Consider the following 23,377-nt stretch of genomic DNA (forward strand, 5'->3'; position numbering starts at 1 on the left):
TCCTCTCTACTGCACGTCATTAAACCGTGAAAGCTCTGGAGCTCACTGACACTGAATGTTGCAGATGCCAAATATTTACAAAATTAGACAAATTCATGGAATAGAAATTTGTCAAGGATTATTAAACATAAAGGGGGTTCCTGAAGAGCAGGTCACTGGAACTGAAGAAAGATGGGGAATTACCACTGTTTGCCCCAGGTCCTTTACTCTTCTTAGGCATTGTTCCCAGTCAGTTCTGGGGACCAGACTAAAAGGATGTTTGGCCTAAGAGAATACGGCTGTTCTTGTGCTCTTATTGGTACCCACTCACTAAAGTTAAATGTCATATTGTTATTTTCATATTTGTAAGCTTGAAAGTTATAACAGAGAATTAGGATGTACTGGAGGAACAGTCAGGATATGCTGGAGTTGCACTGAAACCACCATGGATATATCTTTTGCTTTTCTATGTAGCAGAATATTTAGATGGGATATTTTTGTTGCAAGAGAGAGAAAATTTGCCGGTAAATGATACAGTAATTGAAGGCTAAGATGTATAGGATTTTCTTGCAGTGTTTCTGAACAACTTTTATTACACTCTTTCCTGAAAAAGTTATTGCTATTTTAAAATGTTTTTATTCACACTTTTCAAGAGGTTTTTTTTGAAAATTACCTTGGTACTTTGGAGATGGAGAAGGTAATTTATTTTCAGAAAAATAAAGTCTCCTTTTTTCAAACTCCGTATTTCTTCATGTGATGTTAGGGAAAGTATTTGAACTTTCTCAGAAAACTAGCTGCTTCAGATGAAACCCTAAGTCAAATTAAAATTTCTGTAAATTATTGCTAAATCCAGTATTTAACTGATTATTTTTAATAGCTATAAAGAAGAGCCAGAAAGTGAATTGATCTGGAAGCTGTACAGGTCACACGTGAAACATTGTAGTCCTCTACTCTTACTAAACCACACCAAACCGTATGTCACCTGCAACCAGAATTAGAATCTGGGACAATCATTAGTTTACTCACTTTTTTTCCCACTTGTCCAGCTGAGTTTTTCACCAGGGATGTCACACTTTCTAGCTGGACAGCAGACTGATGTACCACTGTCTTGTCTTCTTTCAGGCTTTCAGCTGCAAAATGGTAAACTCGACAAAAGTCTCATATATCTTTTTGTATTGAATTTATTAATTGCTTAGTTAAATCAAGGTAATCGTGACACTTGCACTGTGTCTTGCTACAGTCTTCAGCTGGACTGAATTCATTACGAGCTCTTCAAGAAGTCTTACAGCAATGAACCTGTCAACTTTTCCATTACTCTGCATCTAAACTCAAGGGGTGATGGTTCTGCTAATAACTCAGGTATAGCTGAAAAAGAAAAAGGTGAAGTCTGGAGGTGAGATTCATTCTCTATGTCTTTTAAACTTGGCCGGGGGTGAAGAAATTAAAAACCAGTTTTCCCACTCCTAAGTAAGGGAATTCACAGTTATCCATGGTAATCCTGCGTTCATTTCCACATGCTTAGCTATGATGGCACACAAGACATTTAATTAAACATGCTGAATAATGAATTGTTATAGAAAGGAAGGAGACAGGGGATTCAGAATTTAATGGAATCTGCCTTCGAATTTTCTTGATTATAGTATTTTACATTTCCATACCCCTCTTCATCTCCAAGTTCCTAAAGCACATTGCAATTATTCCAGAATCGCAAAACTCATGGCTGGAAAGAGCTATGAGCGGTATTAACAACAGACCTTGTACTTTCTTTCTGAATTAATTATTTCGGTCATACATGCCTCAGCCCTTGCTTGCAGAAGATGACTGAAAATAGATTCAGCTGGTGAAAGCTGAATATTAGTGTGGATGTGAAGACTGGGAAGGTCTCTCCTTTCCAGCCACTTTCTTTTTGATCCTCTTTACTGTGTTAACCCTGGAGTGCCCTCATGAGGGAGACTTGTATCGATCCAGCCATGCAAAAAGCAGAGGATGATGCTCATTTCAACCCATGCAAAACAAACAGCCCTAGCTACTTTAACAACACCCAGAAAATTGTGCGTACCTGGTTTGGAGCAGGGAGTGAGGGTGGATACATTACTGAGTTGTTAGTGCAGAGGAATTGGGGTAAGTAAGTAAAAAGTTGTTACGCTAAGCCACATAATTCCAGTTTGCATAACACCAGTCCTTAGGGATAGATTTTCAAAGCTGTAGGAATCCTGCTGACATTGATGGATTACTCTGTGCCGCTCTCAAAATCTTTCATGTTTTTGTAATATGGGAGAGTCAATTATCTGTTATCCCAAAACAGTAACAACTTGGTATGTAAGCAGATGGGTACATCATTTCAGATTTGGTCAGACGCTTCCTTTGACTGTGTGTAAATTTAGTCATTGTAACTTGAGAGCTTTCAGCCTCTATCAGGAAGTCAATGATCTGTCTTTGCTGTGATTGTGTGAGTGTGTGACTTTTCAAAGAGAATAATAAATGGGACCAAAGCTCAAAATTCTTATCAAGAAGGGGATCAGAGTTAAGAAAGTTCCATTTCTAAAATGTGCATTTGTCCTTCCGAAAATGCCATCTAAATGCTATCAGCCTCTGACGAAAACAGTTTTAATAGCTGTTTATTTCATACACAAAACAGGAATTAGTACGTAATGAAAATAATTTTTGCTTTTGTTTTCTTCTGAAACACTGGTATGCATTCATGTGTAGCACGTTTAGCTTTTCACAGACCATAAGTAAGAAAACAGTATATTTATTTCTAAAACACAAATTTGGCAATGGAGATTTGGGAGAGTCTGCAACAAATTGCAGGGTGAATAATGGGGAGAAAGGCAAAAAGAAGAGCAAACTTTCACGTATGCACCAGACTTTTTAGGGGCATAACATTTAAGAGAAGTAAAGAGATGTGACAGGATTGCTGGTGGTTTGCTTCATGCATTTGTATCAAGCTGCGTGACTTTTCCAGGGTTCCTATTAAAACTTTTAAATAAATGAAAGCATCACTCTCTTGGAGTATTCTTTCTGTAGCCTTAGCAACAAAAGAAGTAAGAAGGGGGAGAAACTGCAGATGGAAATGCTATCTGTCTGATCTCATACAGGTGGAGCAGGAAACTACTCTACAACTACCTGAAAGGGGGTTGTGGCGACGAGGGTGTTGGTCTCTTCTCCCAAGTAACTAGTGATAGGACAAGAGGAAATGGCCTCAAGTTGCGCCAGGGGAGGTTTAGATTGGATATTAGGAAAAATTTCTTCACTGGGAGGGTGGTCAGGCATTGGAACAGGCTGCCCAGAGAGGTGGTGGAGTCGCCATCTCTGGAAGTGTTTAAAAAACGTGTGGATGTGGCGCTTCAGGACATGGTTTAGGGAACATGGTGGCGCTGGATTAATGGTTGGACTTGATGATCTTGAAGGTCCTTTCCAACCTAGTGATTCTGTGATTCTGTGAAAATGCTGTGAGGAATAAAATGCCATGATCTCTCGGAGGTGTTCCCCTTTTGCTCCAGCACTGTCAGCAAAACAAGCAGCTTTCTTGGGTTCTTCCTGCTTCAGGCCAAGTGTGGATGCCTTTTCTGGTGTATGTGAGGAAAAGTGCCTTCCAGTACTAGAACAGGCATAATCTGGCTCCAAAGTGCTACTGCTGAGTTTAGCCATGTCCAGGAGTGGGCCAACAATGTGGCTTCCACACATCAGCAGCCTGGTGGGTGCTCATTTGGGGGGTACAACTGACTGGCTGGCACAGTGGTTTATAGCAAGTTTGGTGAGGATGTTTGCAACATCTTCCTTCCATAGTTATAAGCAAGTGCCCCGAATGTCCCTATTTGTTTAGAAAACAAAACCCCAACCCTTACAGTTGTACAACTGATGACTATGCAGTTGAATGAAATAGCAACTTGTTTCTGAGAATTTTCATTCTGCTGAAAAAGTAATTCATGTGCTATACAGCTGGACTACAGGTAAATTAATGTGAGAAAAGGGTTTAAGTTGTTTTTTTCCCAATAAAAATGGAAAGAGAACATTTGATGCTATCATTTAGTCATTAACTGTATACATGTTGACTTCCTTGTATTAGTATTATCTTCAGTACGTTAGGCATATTACTCCCTCACCTTGGAAATCAAAGTAATTTCTTAAATACAGTACATAAGTTTTTTTCTTACATAAACATTCAATTAAGCGTGGTGCACGTCTGTATACAGCTCTAGTAATATATATGAATTCATATAAAATATTAGTCTACTGTGATATTTATGAAAGGCTGGAGTCTGTAGAAGGAGTTTTCTTTTTTAGTTGTTGAACTTGAAGGTGAAATTCAGCTCTCCAGTTTGGATACCTAAGTAGATGAAGTGCGTGCAAGTTCTTGCATGTGAAGTAAACTATCCTAGTGAAATTTAAGGTGAAATTCAGTTGCCTACCTATGGGTGTCTGGTGTCATTTAGGCACTGTGGTTATACTGAACAGTCTGTTGCTCCTCCTGTAGGACAGGGGTCTGCTGTAGGTCCTGGATCATATCGGCAAGTCTCAAACGGCCCTGGGTTCCTCCTGTGCTTAGGCAGCTGTATCTCATCCATGGTCAGTACAGGTAGGCAGTCAAGGTGGGTATTCAGTTTTCTCTGAAGTGGACCTGAAAGCTTGCTGAGCTGACAGACCTTCATTGACAGCATTTATCAGGTCTGTGGTTCTGATAGTGAGAGCTTAGAAACCTAGTTCTTATGCAGACAGTTGCACTGAAGTGTCTAACCTGCAAACTGAGTACCACCCTGCTGAGCTACCTATTTGTTCATCTAAATCTGAAGTGAAAAGGACAAGATTATTTTTTTTTTCAAAGATATGCCAACAACAAATCATATAAAGGAAAACAAAATAAAAATGGCCCATTTCTGTTTAGAGTCAAAATGTGACAATTCTCCCTCACTCCTTCCAACCCCACAAAAAATAAAAGATTGATTTTGAATGCAAGTAAAATCTCATGTCTTTATCTTTCTCTGTTTATCAGTGGTTGTGAGGGGATATACATATTTGCCATCATTTTTTTTGCTTGAAATTGTGAAAAGACACCCTTCAAGTAAAAATTGAATCTCTTGCACCTTGTGTTTTATCTTCTAGTGTCCTGTATTTAGCTGAAAGCCAAAAATGGAAATAAAAGCTTATAAAACTTTTCCACTTTGCCTCACTCTACTCTTAAAGAGCAACACAGAGGTGGAAATGATACACAAGAAACAATAACATCTATCAAAAAAGAAATCATGTGTTAGTATAATTTTGAAATATTTGAGAATATTGGATCAACTGGACACTGGGTTAACTCGAAGGCAGTAGTCTTTTCAGAGACAGTAGAGGAAGGATATTATTTAGCATCTTGATCTTGTCTGAGTAATTGCAAAGTGCTCAGAGTATCCCCCCTGAAAAGAGCAGCAGTGCAGATCCTGTAGAAAGCTTGTTTGGATCCTGTTGTTATGCAAAAGGAGTGACTTGAAAGCACCTGTCTAGTCAACATGTACCTTATCGAGCATCTCTGTTAAATATAATGTCTTACAGTTGTGGCACTTACATTAGAGACCTCTCAAGGGATTGATTTATTTTTTTGAGTGTGAATGCCAGATCAGGTAAACAAGCATTTCTGTGACAAGTCCTTAAGAAATGTGGATGATAAGAACAGTTTGTTAAAATTGGACATAGCATTCTTTTCAATATTATTGTATAGAATATCCTGTCTGAACTGCTGTTAAATATGTATATAGAAAAGCACATGTGAACAAAGCAAAATGCATACTTTTTCCAAAGCAAAGAGCAAGCTTTTCAAAGAGCAGTAGAAATCGGGGCTACAGCTTAACCACTTCAATCATTGCTATCTTATCCCTCTCAGACATGAACGGTAATTTTAAAATTTTGCAAATTGATTATGGATTTCAACCAGTCCTGTGTTTTAATAACAAAAGATTCAAGCGTGTCGTATGTCAGAGCTAAACTAGAAGGTGCTCTGGTTAGATGGACTACCAGTTTTGGTTGCGGTCGGTTTAACGCACCAAGTGTTCTCCAGAGAAGCCACGCTGGCGCAGTTTGTCCTTCAGTGCCCAGGCCCTGTGATGAGCACGCTGCTGCCCGGCCGTACGCTGAACGGCACGGCTTCGGCAAAGGCTGGTGCTGAATGAGGTGAACACAGGACGCCTTTGAAAGCTTCAAATTGGGCTTTATCCCTACAGGTAAAAAGCTACCACGTTAATAAACTCATGTTCCTGCCTGTATCAACTTAGTATCGTGTTCTTACCAGTGATTGCTCCATGATTCCAGTTGTGAGACGGATCCCTGAGACACAGTTATTAACTGCTGAGGAACTACGGCACGTACCAGTGAGTGTGGAGGCAGCTTCCTGCGCTGTCCTACATAAAGCCCTGACCAACTAGAAACTATACCTGATAATATTAATTTAATCCTCCAGATCTGTAACACTTCTCACCCTGATTTAGATTTGCCATCTTCTCTCCTCATGGGAGGTCTTTGGGCTGCTTGGTTGCTCTGTTTTCTTCCTGTCTCTTCCAATAGAGAAGGAACAAAGAATGGGAAACAAATAACCCATCCCAGCTTCTGAATATGCACAAGAGGAAGAAATAGGCTACAAAGACTTTAAAGTTGCCCTAATACCTGGATTAAAAAAAAAAAAAAAAAGGAATAATATTAAACTGAATTTATTATGTATATTTGGGTGGTGGTGGAGGGGTGGGGTGGCTGTAAGTATGTAAAAGTATATACACTCAGAAATACCTTGTTGGTTATATTCCACACAAGAAGTGGATCTTTAAAGGGCTAAAATAGTAAATCTTTAAAAGCTAACTTGACAAATATGTCATTATTTATGGCATTATCCCCTAAGAATGGGGCTGGTAACAGACATGGGGTCATAACTGAGAAAATAAACTCTATAACATGTTTCATAATTACACCAAAATCAAATTGCTGCTGGGTGTTTTCCTGGTCATTTTATTGCAATGGTTCCTATTATTTTGTTTTAGTGAAGAGGATGCTACAGAGCAGTTAATAAAGGCTTATTTTGAGAATGTCGTTTCTCAAACTCCTGCTCCAGCAAATCAGGAACAAAACTGCATAATAAATATTTCCCTACTGTAACTGGGTTTTGAGTGACTTGGTGATTTGTCTTTTCTTCTCTCTTAAGTAAGGCATTGCAGAGGCTTTTGCTCTTTAGAAGCTTGTCTTTTATGACAAGACAGTCCAAGGGGCTTTATAAGACTGCTGTAATGACCCCTAAATAGGCTGACAGTTTTATAGCAGTCCCCAAGAGGGAAGCTTCCTTTCGAAAGCGGCTGAATATCATGAAAAAGGCAGTGGCTCGACGTTGACTTTTCACAAAGCCGGAAAGACTAAACGGCTTTTTGGATTAATAACAGGTTTATGGCATCCTTCTCTGCCAGACTGTCTGTCAGTGTGTGTGACTCTCCATTATAGGTGCTGTCAGGCGCTCGGAGAAGTGTGGTTTGAAAACCCGGGAGTTTAAGATGTTGTAGAGCTGTGTAAAGCCTTGTGTGTACACAGGGGCGAGAGCTGCGAGCTAAATTAAATGCTTTGGTTTCATCCCAGCTGATGACATCATTTCGTGTTTACAATAACAATCTCCAGATGTAAATCTGTGAGATTCTGGGCAACGTGACTTCCGTACTGGCCCTGGTGAAAGACTGAGTTTGAGGACTCCTGCACACACACCACAGGCTGTCAGGACTCCGCAGAGCACTCGTGTAGCCTCTTCTTGGAGAATATAGTGTGAGATGAAGTTCTTAATCCCAGTGCATGCAGACAAAAGATTTCCTCCTTTGTTAAGATTGGGTTCCCCTCATTCATTAGACACAATATTAGCTGTCAAAAATGGATTTTGCTAAGGCTTGTATAATCAACAGTGATGTTTGAAGGCTGTCTTCAGGTTTCTGCTGACTGTTGATGGGGAATATGTATGCTATGTCCATATACATACATATATATAATTTCCTAAGTTGTTCTCACATCAGGTATTTAAAAAAAAAAACCCAAACCCAAACCAAAAGAACAGGTTGTAGCTTTGTTATTGTGAAAGCAGCACGGCAGTTTTGTAAATTGTATGTTTCCCCAGTAGCGATTCATACAGAACAAATGCTTTTGTTAAGAAATTGAACGGCAGAGAGTTTATCCTTCATACAAAGCGCTTATGAAATGAAATAGGTACTTATGAACATCAGAGAACCACTCGTAACAATTGAGCTTCCTAAGTAGCAGCCACTATATATATCCTCCGCAAGACTTTCATGTGGTAGTTCGCGTGTAGCTTATCTACTAAAATTGGAGCTTTCACGTTTTGAGAGGCCAGTTCAAATTAAGCATTCCTCAGGGTTCTGCGGTTATCGGATCCTATAAAACTGTAAAATTGCATCATAACTTTGCTATGTTACGATTATAATTACAGCGCGCTGTATTAAAATGCAGTTACTCAGCAGCAGCATGTGAAGTGCCTCTCTCCCCATTTTCTCTGGCCTTAATCTTCCCGTTAGGACACCATCTCAGGATAGATGATCTTTTCTCATACTCTCTCATCTCCTCTGCTAACGGCTGTTAGACTGGGGATATTCTCCATCTATACTTGCCACCCGTTCAGTGCCTGCCTGAAGAAAAGGTAAATAAGCGAGGAAATCCAATTGCAACACCGTATGCACGTGCTTCCTCTGCCCTGGTACCGCCGAGCGCGACCGTGCATCTCTCCCAGCCCTTCTCCGTGCCCGAACACGTGCTGGCTGGAAGAGGTTTCCCTGGGCTGCAGAGCCTAGCTCAAGTCCTACAGGAGCTGTCGTTTCTGTTCTCCGCTCCTGTGCTGTTTTTAGCTGGTGGGTACTAATAATGTTCAGAAATCTAAGAACAATTTTCGAACAAAGATCTGAAACAATTCAGAAATCAATTTTAGCTGTATTTTACTGGCGGGGTAGGCAGAGGTACAGTAAGAGGGTAACAAGCATTAAGTGAGATTGGGTAAGAGTGAAAATAATTTTGAAGGAGCTGGTTTTGTTCCATGTGTGCAGGGCCGTCTTGTTGCTGGCTTATTTTAATAGAAAGGGTGTTCTTTTTTTCTTCTGCAAAATAAATTCCCAGAGCTGTTTTTCTTCATTAGGGAAATTCCTTTAATTGCTGGCTCGTTTCCTTCCTCTAAATTTCCCAAGTACTTTATTATTATCTTTGCTTTCTCCCTGAAAAGTAGTCTATTTTTAAATACGTAATTGCCTGTTTTCTCCTTCCAGTGTTTCCATTTTATTCTACAAATACAGCGTTTAGAAAGCATAATTGTCTGATTAATTTCATAGGCTATTCACCTATAAACGCTTGTATTATATTCAGAGTTAAAGATGACTTTCTGAACTTAGTATTTGGTGATGAATTTCCTCAGCACTAATTTTTGGGCCAAATACCAGCAGCACTTTTGGTTATTTTAAAAATATGCCTAGTCTGTGGTTTTTAGCAATATTTAGGCAATTTGTTAATGTGTTTTATTAAAAATCAGATACCAGAGCTTCCTTTTACAGTGATAAAATTAGGCATCTAGAAAGTCTAATTCAATACTGTTGATGGCTTCAGAGTTTGTTCGTCGTGGTGTTGTCTCAGTGGAAGTTCTGAAAATGCCATTTCAATAAATACAATATTTGAAAGGACAACAGTTACCAAATTACTTGCAGTCTAATTGTCTTCTGTTGCAGCTGGCAGTAACTCATGTTGCTTAATCACAAATATTTGAAGATAAGGAACCGTGAATGATTTAGTTAGTTAGTTAGTTTTAAGCCGTCGTGGCACAGTCTCCCAGGACTGGGAGAAGGCAACCAAAACATAAGCTACCAAAATGTAATCTGCTACATCTGCCATCTGTCTGGCTGATCTACAATGATTTGCTTTGTGAATGTTTTTCTCTCTCAACTACAGAGAAACTAAGAGTTTCTCTACAGCATACTATCGTGCAACAGCAGAGCTCATTCCTGGATGCCAGCTGCTTTTTCTCTGGTTGAAGTTACTAGCTTGTTTCAGTTATAGCCTTACAGATATATATATATACAGCAAAACTTTTTGTTCAGTAACATTTGTGGTTTGGATCCAATTGGATCCAGTATTTAAAAGCAAAATGTTGATGTAGTTGGATTCAACAGAGGCTCTTATTCTTAACCGAACTCTTGTTTGATAATATCCTCTGTCTCCTAGAGATTTCCAGTACCTTTCAATTTCTGTTAAAGAAAAAATATGACAGGAAGAGAATTAAACCTGTGAAGTCCCATGTTTACATGTGTGATTGTGTCATTGTTGAATCATGATGTCTTATTTCACTGAGAGGGAACTTTATTGTTTCATGTCTGTTTCAGTACTATTTTCATGTACATCTTTGGCCAGAATCCCAGTTGGTAATTTGAAAGCGTTTCAGAGGCATAATGTAGTTGTTACTTTTAAATATCACATGTAGTTACATCATACTACCTTGATTGTGACAGCTTGCCATTTGAAGCCTTAATCTGTTAAGGGACAGCAGTTATTGGGGAAACAGGTATGTGATGTTTGGATTGCATTTGGGAGTATCTGTATATGTAACGTACGGAATGAACGTTCAGTCAATGAATTCGACAAATACTGAACACCAAGAATTTAAAGAAGGCTTAATCTTCAGTTGTGCTGAGCTTTCATGAATAGTGTATGCGTTCAGCATTCCTGAGAAAATTCAGTTGTAGTTGGAGAAGTATGGGAATATATTCAAGGTGTCATCAGACAACATCCCTTGTGAAAACTGGAAGAAATTAATTTTCTTTACAATCTATGATAAGATGGCAACTCAGCATTGAAGATTGCTTCAGGTAAAAAATAACTTATTTCCCCAAAAGGGAAGAGTTATGAGAAAGGGTCTAATAAATACTGCCTTTGTACTCACAAAGGTTGCCATCCTCATAGCTGGTGCAAAAAGTCCCTGGAAAAATCCTTTGCTTAAAAGCTGTACTTCTCAATAGAAGGAGGCTACTTCATATATATACAGTATTTGGACAGGACTGTATATCTAGAGAAGCAATGGGAACTAACTCTCATATCCCCAAAATACGTGGAAAACAAAGAAAAGAAATTTTCTTGAAGTCTTAATGGGTATTTCCTCTGCTTTCTCTGCATGTTCTTTCATTTGGTAACACGCTTCTATGTCATTAAAAGATACTGTAAAGTTTGTTTCTCTTCATACTTGTATTTATATATAATTCTACCTATCTGCAGAACTCTACATTTGTGTGTCATCTATTAAAATTATTTTCTTAAGTCAGTACTGTACATTCAAATTCAGCATAATTTCTGAATCATTTTTCCATCTTCTTATGCATACAGTACCTGTAGGGGGTGGAATGTATTATGAAGCAGGTGCAATCAACAAAAGAGGTCTGTCAGAATGAACTCATAGGTATCTATTGCTATCAATAAAATGTTTCTCTACAGCTGAGAAATTTATGGTAGACTCCAACAATTTAATTTCCATGGTAATGCATGTTAAAAACTACGAAGGCAAAGACTTGGAATACAAGTACGGTTCCTAGCCTTGCCAAGAGCTCCTGAGCTGCTCAGGCCAACTTTAGTAGTTAGCTTTGTGTTCATTTTTGTAGTCATATTGTAAATTTATAGACAGGTTTAAAAAAAAATTAGGATGTGAGAGAAAAATATTTAATGGTACATTCATAAAATACAGCTGTGTGAAGGTTATGAAGCTTTTCCAAGAGCAAGAGGAATTCTGTTTTCTTTCTATTATACAAGTAGAAATGAATTTTTTTCCTTCCAGAAGCATCTAAGGCTTTTTAACTTGAATTAAAACAGTAAATGAGACTTTTTTTACACAAAATTTGGTAGTTGTTTATACATGAGTAATTCCTTACACACTGACAAAATTGTTGAGCTGAAGGCTATAATTAAAGTGTTTGATTTACAAGATGTATGATGAGTCTGCTTTAAGCGTGGATCAAGATACCATTTAAAGCATTCTTACAGAGCAACCAACTAGGCTCAGTGTTAGAGCCTTCCAGTTGGTGGAGGTAGTGGCTTAGCTACTAGTAATTAACTGGAATAGCTTTATTAGTTATGAAAACTGGAAATGCAAAAACTCTGCACACTTTTAACTGTAGTTTAAGTATTGCATGTTTATCTGAAACAAGCTATTTTGGTAATTATTTCTTCTTCTCTGTCTATTGGAGCTCTTTCCTTCAGACTTTGTGATGCCTTAAATGTAACTTTTAATTTCTATGGAAATTCTGTGTAGAATGATAAATTAGACTGGGAAAATATATCTTCGTTGTCAAAGCCGCCTGATTTGCTGTACCTCTTTTGTATACATGACGGTAATAACTGTTTCGAGCGACCATTAAGTAGAAAAGAATTTAGTAATGTGGCTAGCTTTTGTCATCTTCCTGACAGTATAGTTGTAATTATGTTTACTTGTGTGACTAACCTAAAGCTGCTGAAGTTGTTAGAAGTTGCTTCAAAAGTGTCACTGAGATTTATTGGGCAAGTACATCCTGGCATATAAAGTACAGCAGAAAATGCTAAGGAGAAAATAACCTGATTATATCTGCAACAGCTTAAATAATATGCATCCGTAATGGTGTTAATGTAGGACGAAATCCAGCTGAAACAGGATTTATGGTCAATATATTTAACCTAGAACAGGAGCACTTTCATCTAGAATATAAGCCCTTGCCAAGTATATCTTCAGCTCAGGACCACATCAGTAGGAATGGGCTGTGTATATTCTGGGGAGTGGGTCGTGAGGAGGGGGTGTCAGGTCTGCATGGCAGCACGGTGTGACGTGAGAGTAGTCCCACGCTGCTTGCTGGGTATAGGAGGTACTGCAGGAGAGGAATTTCTCCATCACTGGGAGTAATTCTGAACTCTAAATCTGCCTCTTCCAGTTTCTATGCTACTGTTTATTTTCTAAGTTTATTCTACTTTTAATCACTATCATTGAGGCTTTGTTAATTTTGCTTTGGCACAGAGGATAAGGAAGGGAGGAAGGAACTGAGAAATACCAGCGTGTACTACTTTCACGATAATACTTGTAGGTATTCAGCAGAAAGCTGGCAATGCTGTTAATTTAAATATTTCTGTTTACAACAGCTTGGGATGAGTTAAGGAAGATTGGGAATCTGAGATGTGTTTCACCTCTCACCTCAGATCATGCACTTTTTCCTTTTTTTTCTTTCCATCCCAAAAGATATCTTTTAGGAAGGTACAAACCATCATAGCTACTGACATTGACAGAAACTTTGGAATTTCCTATACTTATGTTTTTCAACATTTACTAAATTTTGCATAAGATTTCAAAATTTTACTTTTTTAACTGTGCTAAATGTATATGATTTTAAGTGCAAATTGATTGCAGCGAGGTTGAGTGGCATACACAGTATTTTGAGTGTTGGAGTCTCAGCTTTGTCATTGAAATAAGCAGATATTGCCACGACTGCCTTCTGAACCATGCACTTGATTGTGGACTCAGATTGATGAACCAGTAGCACAGTCTCTCATGGTACATGTAGGGTTCATGTATTTTGCCTCTGAACTTACTGTGACGTGAGCATGACAGCAACTACTGTCATTTTAAAGACAGCAAGAACTAGGAAGCTTTCTTCCACAAAAATATATGTATGTATTTCTCTCAGTGGCAAATGTACAGTAAAACAACCTTTTAACCTTTTGGAGATTTAAAGTGAGATAGCATTGTAAGCCTATCGCTAGTAGGAATTTTTTGGATGTTCTTATAAAGGGTATTCTAGTAAAGTCTAGAAACGTTAAAAAATGCAACTTCTTTAAGGTGTTAGCTGTGATTACTGCTCATCGCTTTGTTAGAGCATGGTTGTTATAGGAACTTACTGCCTGTCTTGCCTTGAAAACCATCAAACGTTTTGCCATAGATTTCACTGATGTGGTTACAGGAACTGTATGATTGGGATTTGGGGATACTGAACATTATCATTATAACAGAAGATGATTGCATGAGGTAACTGCCTTGCTGACTGCTTGTGGTTAGGAGCAGAGCGGTCTTCTGCAACACATTTGCAGTTTGTGCTTTTTTCTTCATTGTTGACTTAGTCTTTTCTGCTACTCCAAGGAGCAACAGGACTCAGTATTTCAAGGGTGAATTTATATAAAACTAATGTGCATCTTGCATTCTAATCTGTGTTTGCTGTGGGTTTTTTTCCCCTTTTCAGGAGGATACAGATCATAATTATTATACTTCAAGGACGTATGGCCCGTATGATTCTACCAGCCGGGATTTGTGGGTCAATATAGACCAAATGGAGAAAGACAAAGTAAAAATTCATGGGATCCTTTCCAATACCCATCGGCAAGCAGCAGTAAGTTGTTACACCTTTTTCTTCTTTGACTGACATGGATATTTTTCACCAGTGACCAACACAGTAGTATTACTAAGAATTGTGATTGCTGTTCACAGAGCTGTATCTTTCAATTTTAGTTAAGCTGTGAAAGTCTGCACAATGTTGCTACCAAACAATTCCAAGCTGCATTTTTGCACATGTTGTAACAGTCCTTCAGAGATACCGTTATAGATATATTTAAAATTCTCCTCTCTTTTTTAAGAATCACAAGCTATCAATTGATAAACTAGTTGTGTTGCTGAAGTTGGAGGGAATTTTACACTTGAATTCAAAAGCAACAGAACTAGGTTCAGGATTAAGTTGCTGAAGTTCAAGTTTCCCATGTATTATATCTGTGTTTGCGCTTCTGTTTTGTACAAGGTGTCACACTTATTTTTCTTCTTTTGGAAGAACTGATAAAACTCGTGAGAATGTCATATAGTAACAGAAGTGATAGATGGGATCACAATTTCAGGGTGTCAACAAATAAGTATCACAAAGTGTAAATACCAGTCCTGTTTAACTTATTGTAATCATGCTGCCTGGTAAAATGTGTATGAAAATAATGGGCTTACACACTTAGAAGTGAAATGGAATGCTGCCCGACTTAGAGATTGTATCCTCAGATCTCACCTGTGGCTGGAAACTGCACACATAGAAGAGCCAATATTGGCACAAATTAAAGACAGAAAATTACACCTCAGAATTGTGGTTCATGAGATTCTTGTTTCACCCATTTGCCAACTTAGCTCCAACAAAAAGTCCTTGGGTTTTGCCCAAAAACAACAAAGTCTAGTCAATGCCTTATTTAAAAGTTTAAAAAAAACCTCTAGGGTACCTAAAAGTGAGAACTTGTATTGTCTGCCTTGCCTTCTTCATCTGGGATCCTGGTGCTGTGTTGAAGGAGAGAATGGAAAAACGTAAAAAAAAGTATAATAAAGGAATTAAAAATACTTACAAAAGGTAAAATACCTTTCTCTAATAAAAGTAATTTATGAGGCTTGGGACCTAAACATTAGTGAAACTGCTTTGAGAAATTTTAACCTGTTGTTTAATGATTAGTGAAGAAGGCACTTTTCCATGCCTTTGTTCTAAGCACTTTTGTTTCCAGTTGCATCCCTGAGATCATACACATAAAAATGTCAATTCCAAGGAGGACATTGTGTTGAAGTTATTGAAACAGAGGTTTAAAATGAAACAATGCTTTTGGTCTGGGTGTGCGATCAGTGTGGAGGACCATTCAGCATGGCAGAGGGGAGCTTGGCAGCATGAGGGCTTCAAAACCAGCGATTTAAGACTTCCCTGCTGAATGTCAGGTGCCCACTCTGTTTTTCTGCCAGCTCTAGCAGAGAAGGTCGTGGTCCCAGTTTAACACACTGATATCCGTCTCTTTTTGTACTTACTCAAATAGCTTGGTGGCTGTAGCCATGTCTACAAGCTGTTTTAAAAACCTCTTTTCAGAGATTTATGTCCCCCATGTAGGATGAAAAAGTACCAGTGAGTCATCCTGTAAGGCTTTATATTTTATTTATGGGTCTATAATTGATTTCTTGTATGTGTCCGAGAAAACAACACCCATGCGTACTACACAACAAAGTTATTTAAAAAAGGGATGAGTTCTCTATAACTGTATAACAACTGTAGAGCCATATATTCTGAGCAGATTAAACATAACAGCAATCTCTTCCCATCTCTTCCATAGAGATAAACTTTGCCATTACTCTTTTTAAAAAAGCATTTTGTACATTTTTCTGTGACTTGGTGATTTACATGCTGATAATTTCTAAAGATTATTCTCCAATTTGAAAGTAGAACAAGGAGTTAAATTAGTATATGCTAAGTATTAATTAATCTTTCTAATAATGTCAGGGATTATTTGAATGCTAAAAATTTTATACTGAATTTGTGTGTTTTCCTTCATATGCAATCCTAAGGGTTCCCAGAAGATGCCAGTTCCTTTTGCTTCTACAGGAAAAAGTAGTAAAGAAAGGATCCAGGAGATGATTTGACTCTATAAACAGCATAGTCATTGTTTGGGGAAAGTAACACACAATTAAAGTGTCTAGCACTACAGGATTTATATCGCTAATAGTGTTGGTTGTTTTTTTTTTTTTCCAGTATATTGCCAACATCTTAACTGTATAATAAAATTTTAGGAGTGTCTTGGATGCTCAGTGTGTTTGTACTAGATTTGATTACTCAAACACTGAACTAGATAGAGGATCACCTCATACTTGTGAAGCTCAATTCCCGTTCCTGTCAGTCCATTCTATCATTTCTGTATGGAGAAAACATTTTTATTCCAGTGGGTTGAAAATTCTGATATTTGTTCTGAAAAATTAGGTGTGCCTTATCTTGTTGGTTCTTTAGTACAGTATTACGTTAAAAAATGGTCTATATTAAACATTTTTATCTTATCAGAATTTAAGGCATCACTTTTTGATTTAAGTCAATAGGAGATATATATCTGGCTTGAGTGGTCATAGGATCAAATATCTTTATTGAAAACAGCTCTACAGCAGTATTTATATTACAGCAATTTAGAAGACTTAAAAGGGCACAGTTGTCTTTTGAACCAGTTTAACGCTTACTGTGCTATTCAGAAAGTTAATGGTAATAGGTAAAATGAACAATACTTTATAGAGGAAAGAAGGAAAGTTTGGTCAGAAAATTGATGTTTTTAACAGTGTTTGGTAGAACAAGGACATAATTTAAACGGAGTGCATACATAAACATAACATAAACCTCAGCAGTGAAAACTTTAGAACATGAAAAAAAAAACTTTAAGTTAATTCATGAATTGTCTTTTGCATATGCCATTTTGATTAGAAATGTTCAGTTGTATATCCGTATTTATGTATATACAGAAAAGGTCATTAGAACCTACCGAGTCCAATTAACACAATTCAAAGGTATTTTGCGTTCTAATTAAAAACAAACAAAAAAGTGCTAATAAATCCTGTCAAAATTTTGTCTTCCACTTAAGTGGAAAGAAAATCTAATTTAAAGTTACTGTAAATCTTCAGCTGTCAATTTCATGCTAAATAATTCTTTAAACATTTCTAGTGGATGTAAATATAATTCTTCCTGAGAGAAGAAATACTCAGATATAATCTGAAAGTAATAAATGCAGGGTAGAAATAATGGTAGCGGAAAAGAAAGACAAAATGCCTTTTTTTTGACCTTTTTTTTCTTTTTTTAAATGTATGGACTGTTGCCCTTTCAAAGGTTAGGTTTGAGGGACAGTCACCAACAACCCATCTTCATACCAGTTTTTACTGTAGTAACTCCTCCTAAGTAACAAATAATAATGGTCTGCATACCCAGTTCCTGTTTGGACTTCAAGCCATCATCGAAGTGATGTGTTTTTCATGGGATATTACATTTAAACGGTGAAAAGACCTTCCTGGGATTTCAGCACTTGTTTCTGTCATGACTACTGATTCATTCAGAGTTTAACCAGGTAGCACACCATGTGATGATTATGGGTGGCCACAATAATCAGTGAGCTTTGGGAAAGGAGTGGAATAGATGGGAGAGCGCCATAGGCATAGAGGGAAAATGGGCTTGGATTTGAATGGTGATTTATGGAGAGCTTTAGGTGAGGAGTGTTCTCCAAATTACAGTTCTCTGCTGTGAATTCAGCTGATAGAGGATAGTCAGCTGTCGGCTGACAAGGGAGAAAAGGTTTTTCTTCCGTTTTTATTTTGCAGTAAGTACCTTAAGTAGCATTTGTTAATACTGCTGTTGAATATTTCTTTATAAATCATTTCAGCACCTAGTTAACAGTATAGAGAGGTTTGGAAACTGATGTCGCATGGGTTTGATGGAGGGATTGCCTTCCAGTGACCAGCCTTCATCAGATAAGTACCCAGGTAGCAGTAGGCTGTCAGGGAGACCACTTGAATCTGAAGGAGTATTTGGCAGAAGAGGAAACCACCTGCAGCCAAGGGAGCGGGCATCATGTAAAACTTAGGTGTTGCTAAGGCCTCTTAAGAAAGAGGCTAAAGCAACATTTTTATAGGAAAAACTCTACAAATCTTTATTAATTTCTTTCTTATGAGAGAGTTATAATGTCAGTTGATGTATTTAATTTTCTAAAGTCTTCAGTTATGAAGATCCACTGCTTTCACTGCTACACAGAATTGTTTCCAGCAAGGCTCCAATGAAAAATAAAAAGCAACAAAGCAGATGTTTGAAGTGGAGGACTGTTCAGTTTGTTTTCTCTTACCTTTCTACACAATATTGATTTTACTTTCTGGTGTTGTTCCTTTCAGAGAGTGAATCTGTCCTTCGATTTTCCATTTTATGGCCATTTTCTACGTGAAATTACTGTGGCAACAGGGGGTAAGTGGCTTTCTAACCATTTACTTTGAGTAATATGAGAAGAGGTTCCTGCAGCTATTTAAAATACCCTTTTTCCCCCATATATGTCAAGAGATAAACTGCAGCATTTATTTAGGAAATTTTGCTTTCCACAAAAAGAAAATTACAAAATATTGATATGATGAAAAACCTCCATCTGCTCAGGTTGAACTGTTATAAAACCCTCTCAGTGCTAAGACTTTACAGTATTAATCATTTTCTATTTAGGTATTTCCACAGAAATCTTGTGTGTGTGTGTGTGTGTCTGGAGCAGTTGTACTTGTGGAGCTAGTGCTAGAGCCAAAACAAGAAGGGAAACTTAGGTTTTGCCTGCATGAGGGCGAAGTGTTTACTATCCAAAGATAAGAAGTGCTGCTAGAAGTACGTAACTTGTCAACTCTAAGGAAGACCTGTTGTAGCATGTTGCCTTGGTGTGCTACAGTGCCTCCAACAGTACGACGGTATTCTTCTCTGTCTTCTGTGGGGTAAGATGGGATGTACGGCACAGCTTGAGCTCCTGGTCTTGTAGCCCTGGGCATCACTGATGGCTTGTGGTTGGGGCTTTCCCTCCCACTGCTGCTGGCTGCTGCTTGCACTGATCTCCTGCACTAGGAACAGCCATCAACCCCAGAGGAAAATGAAATGGCATGGATCACAACACATGAGAAAAAGAAGGAAGAGGAGTAATGATCAAAAAATGAAAATAGGAGACAGAGGACAGCATCACAAAGAACACACCCACAGCATCGTCTGGTCCTTGAACGTGTCCAGCAAATTCATGGACTCTGGCTGGTGGTGATCTGCCTAGACGTGTGGCACAACAAGCAAACAGAAATAGGGGTCACCGTCACCAGACCCAATCCTACCCTGCCACTGGTCAACGTTTCTCCTTCTCATGCTATGGGTGATCATCTGGCCAGGGTCAGGGGATGCCCATGTCCCACTGGAGCTCTGAATAGGAAGGGTATGACTAAAAGATTAGAGAAGAATTGCAGCCAGTGTCTCGACAAGGGTAGGAGTTGGAACAGAGGTTCCTATCATGCTCTGTGTCAGGATCTCCATTTTGCTACTAAAGCAGAAGAATACAAGAGGTGGACAGAGGTGAATAAAGGCTGATATTAAATGGTTGATTTGCAGTCAGAATGATAAAAAAGGATGCAGAATTATGGGGTGACTTCAATACCAGGGTTTTCTCTTCTTGATCAGCAATGACATTTTGATGCTGAATTGGACCAGATGAGCCATGAACTCCTGATTGGAATTTTGAGACTTGTCTGATTTCCATTCTGCTTTGCTTTTAGTTTCATTTTGATGCTTGATCATCAATGCCTAGTTCTGTATTCTTTTATTAGAGAAGTTGCATTTGATGGGGTGCCAAAATCAAGTGCATTATCTGTGTAGCATGGGGTGGGATGGATCCTGCATGGCTAAAACAGCAGCAGTGGGGACAGTGTTCATTCTGTAAATGCCCCCTTATTCTTACTGCTGAATTTGGTTCCTTAAAATGTCGCAAAGTTCACTCTTTTTCCAAGTAATTCTTTTTGTGTCATCAATCTGCTGGGCCTTCACTTTTCATGAAGCCCCTGAATTTTTGCACTGCTGTCACAAATATGCTGCTGTCATCAGTCTCTCCCATCTGCCCTAAGAGCTGTCTAGTAGTAATTTGTGAGGGAAACTTTTTTTTTCTTTTTGTGTAGAACATTTGCAGAATTTGGGTGTATTGTTTTCAAGTTTTTTTTGTTTGTTTGTTTGTTTAAAAAAAACTTGTAAGCATATAAGAATCACTGCAGCTGACAATCCATTGACAATGGATTATTGTCAATCTAAATAGGACTTTAACAATAGTCCTTTTACTATAGGCCACTGACATTAGCACAGACATATTTCCGTCTTTCATGTGATGCTTCTATAATTTTCAACCTCAAATTAAGCATAGAAAAGTAAGATGTAGTCAATAATCACTTTAAAAGCATTGCCTTGATAAAGGTAAGTCATCCTGTCAATCCAGGACAGGATGCAACCTTATCTACAACTTTAAGAGTCCTAAACCCATTTAGTAGGAAAAGAAAGATCTGCTTCTGTCCTAACTCTCTGATAAATGTTTTGCTTTGGCTCTATTTGCAGATTTTGTTACCATAACTCATTGGTGGTGCAGTGTGGCTTACAGCCTACCAGCAAAGGATAAAGACAGGTTCCAAATCATTTTTATACTGTATGGTCTACTGTTTCTTAGTTACGAGGATTTTACAATGGCATTACTATTATTAGAGATCTGGAACACCTCCAGAGGTTATTCTGAGATCAAAAGAATGACAGAGTTAATGTGTACAGGAGTCCCACATGACAGATGTCCACTTCCTGGAGAGCAGGATATGATTAATTATGCTAATGACAACACTGCAAACTGGTTTTGCCTCCAAATCATAAATTAAATAACCTTGTTAGAAAGAAAGTTGAGGACAATGGCACATTAAATCCCTGTCACAATAAAAACATCTACTCAGATTGTTTCTGCCATTCTTCATGGAGGTTGTATTGTGGCATAGTAGGGCTTCCAAGTTACTTAAGATGACTTTGAAATTGCTGAGGTGTCAAACTTAACTTTTTCTTTGGTTTAACTGATATTTATTTCCTCTTCTGAATGTTTTGCTGAGCTGATTGTGTTTGACTAAGGAAAGGAAGAATAGGAAGTGAAAATAACTGATTTGAGGGACTTACTTCACTATTGTCCTTACCTTGTATTTGACAAGGCTATTTAATTCATAACTAGGAGGTAAGACAGCTTATAGTGTAATTAACATGATTAGTAATTTGTGGTTCTTTGGGATATGGGCATCTATCTCCCCACATGCCTTTAGGGAGACTTTTTAAGGCCATCTCTGGAGAGGTCTCAAAGCTTCATTAATAGTAGATAAGAGAAGAAGCTGAGCTTTGTTTTTTGTGAAGCTTTCTAAAGTTGTGCTCTGCAGGCCACAAGTGCAGTTATTTCTGTAATAAACCACTCGTGAGTTAGTGAGTCATGTTGCGAATGTCAGGGAGCTAAGCTCATGAAGTCTGTTGTGTTGCCTGTCACTGATATCCCTAAAAGAGTTCGGTGGAGGTGGGAAAACCCTCTCTGTGCTACAGCTCTCCAGACAGTATCACAGCCCTTCTCGCAGGAATCCTTCGGTCTCTGTGGCCACACATCCTACTCAACATGCAGCAATGATTCATACTTGGTTGTATTAATTTTCCGTGCTCTTGGTAGTAAGTCCCTCTTGTTTATTCTCTGTGGCTCATTTTTTTGTATCAGCCTATGTTTTCTAGTGCAGCCTTGTATCAGATACTGTAAATTATTTAGGCATTTTTTTCCTTCTGTGGCATCTCTCATTGACATTACATTTCTGTATGGTATTGCTATGCCTGTAGCAGCATCACAGAGGAGGGTGGTAGCTAACCCAGATTGTTATGGATTTTCTTTAAGCCTTATATTTGTTGCCCAGGATTAATAAAGGTTTTAATTTTCTCTTTTGGAATTTCTCCTGATGGTTTGAATGATCAGAGGTCATAAGGGGTCTTAAAGTAGTTTCAATCTCTGTTCTTTCCATGGAATAACTGAATATTATTGTAGTATATAATCTGTAAATCAAGAACATGCAATAGAACCAAATTGCTTAGGAACATAACATACTTGATTTTCATATTTAACTATAGATATTTGGAAGCAACAAGGGAAACAGTAAATAAAAAAAAATAGTTCTGTATTCTCATATACTGGGAAAACAATAATTTTTTAATGGAAATTTTCTCTAGAATTACATTATCAAGGAAATAGTTAAGCAGTTGTTTATAAAAGGATACCTTAGGTCTGCCAGATTTTATGGGGCAGTGTAGACAACTTAGCATGGGTACATTTCTGGTATTTTATTGGGGAATCCTTCAAGGTATTTTCAAGTCTTTTTCTTTTTTTTTTCTTTTTTTTTTTTTTTTACATGTATTTTGTTTTAAGACTTTTTGCAGGTAACTTTTTTCTCTGTTTCAATAGCAATAATATTTTATAGGTAGCATAATATATAAATATTGTGAGCTGAATTCAGAGGCCAATCTTGAACTGACATAAGTTTACATTATTTTGATGTAGTGGTTTGTGCTGTTGCCTTTTGAATTAGGATGAGTTCAGCAACATTCTTGCTGGTACATCTTTGATTATAATTTTATCATCCACATGATGACTTTAATGAGCCTATGCACTCTTCCTGAATTTATCCCTTGGCAATAAAGATTGAGGATTTTTTTTTAATCTAGATTTGATAGAAAAATAATGTATCATTTTATCAATCATAACTGTGTTAAACACTATTTCAAAGTTTTCCTGATTTTTCCCTAAAAGCTTGAGGAAAGTTTAGTTATTACTGTTGACATTGTAGTTATCTTTCTTATATTGTGTGCCTGTAATGACAGCTGCTTGTAGCTAGCATTGAGTATACTGGTAGAGATTTCAGAGATAATGTACGATCTAAATGTAGCTAAGAGCTTTTACTGTAGATAAATCTGGTTATCAGGTTATTGTATGGGCCTGATGACAGAGAATTTTGAGGATTTGTAAAAAATGTGGCTCCACAAGGCATCCTAGGTGTACAGGATTGAAGTCAGGAGCT

At 37.9% G+C, this 23,377-nt stretch overlaps 1 protein-coding gene across 1 annotated transcript in view; it reads left to right on the forward strand.

The window, feature by feature from the left end:
• PLXDC2 (plexin domain containing 2) overlaps positions 1 to 23,377 on the forward strand; it is a gene marked incomplete at both ends in the record, with an annotated part of 276,012 nt that overhangs the window by 134,186 nt on the left and 118,449 nt on the right. Inside the window, 2 exons of the mRNA XM_082015339.1 lie at positions 14,208 to 14,354; positions 18,653 to 18,722. Coding sequence (XP_081871465.1) covers positions 14,208 to 14,354; positions 18,653 to 18,722 — 217 coding nt within the window. The remainder of the gene's footprint in view (positions 1 to 14,207; positions 14,355 to 18,652; positions 18,723 to 23,377) is intronic.

This window comes from Phaethon aethereus (genome assembly GCF_964289735.1).
Source record: "Phaethon aethereus genome assembly, chromosome: 2".
Taxonomy (NCBI): Eukaryota; Metazoa; Chordata; class Aves; order Phaethontiformes; family Phaethontidae; genus Phaethon; species Phaethon aethereus.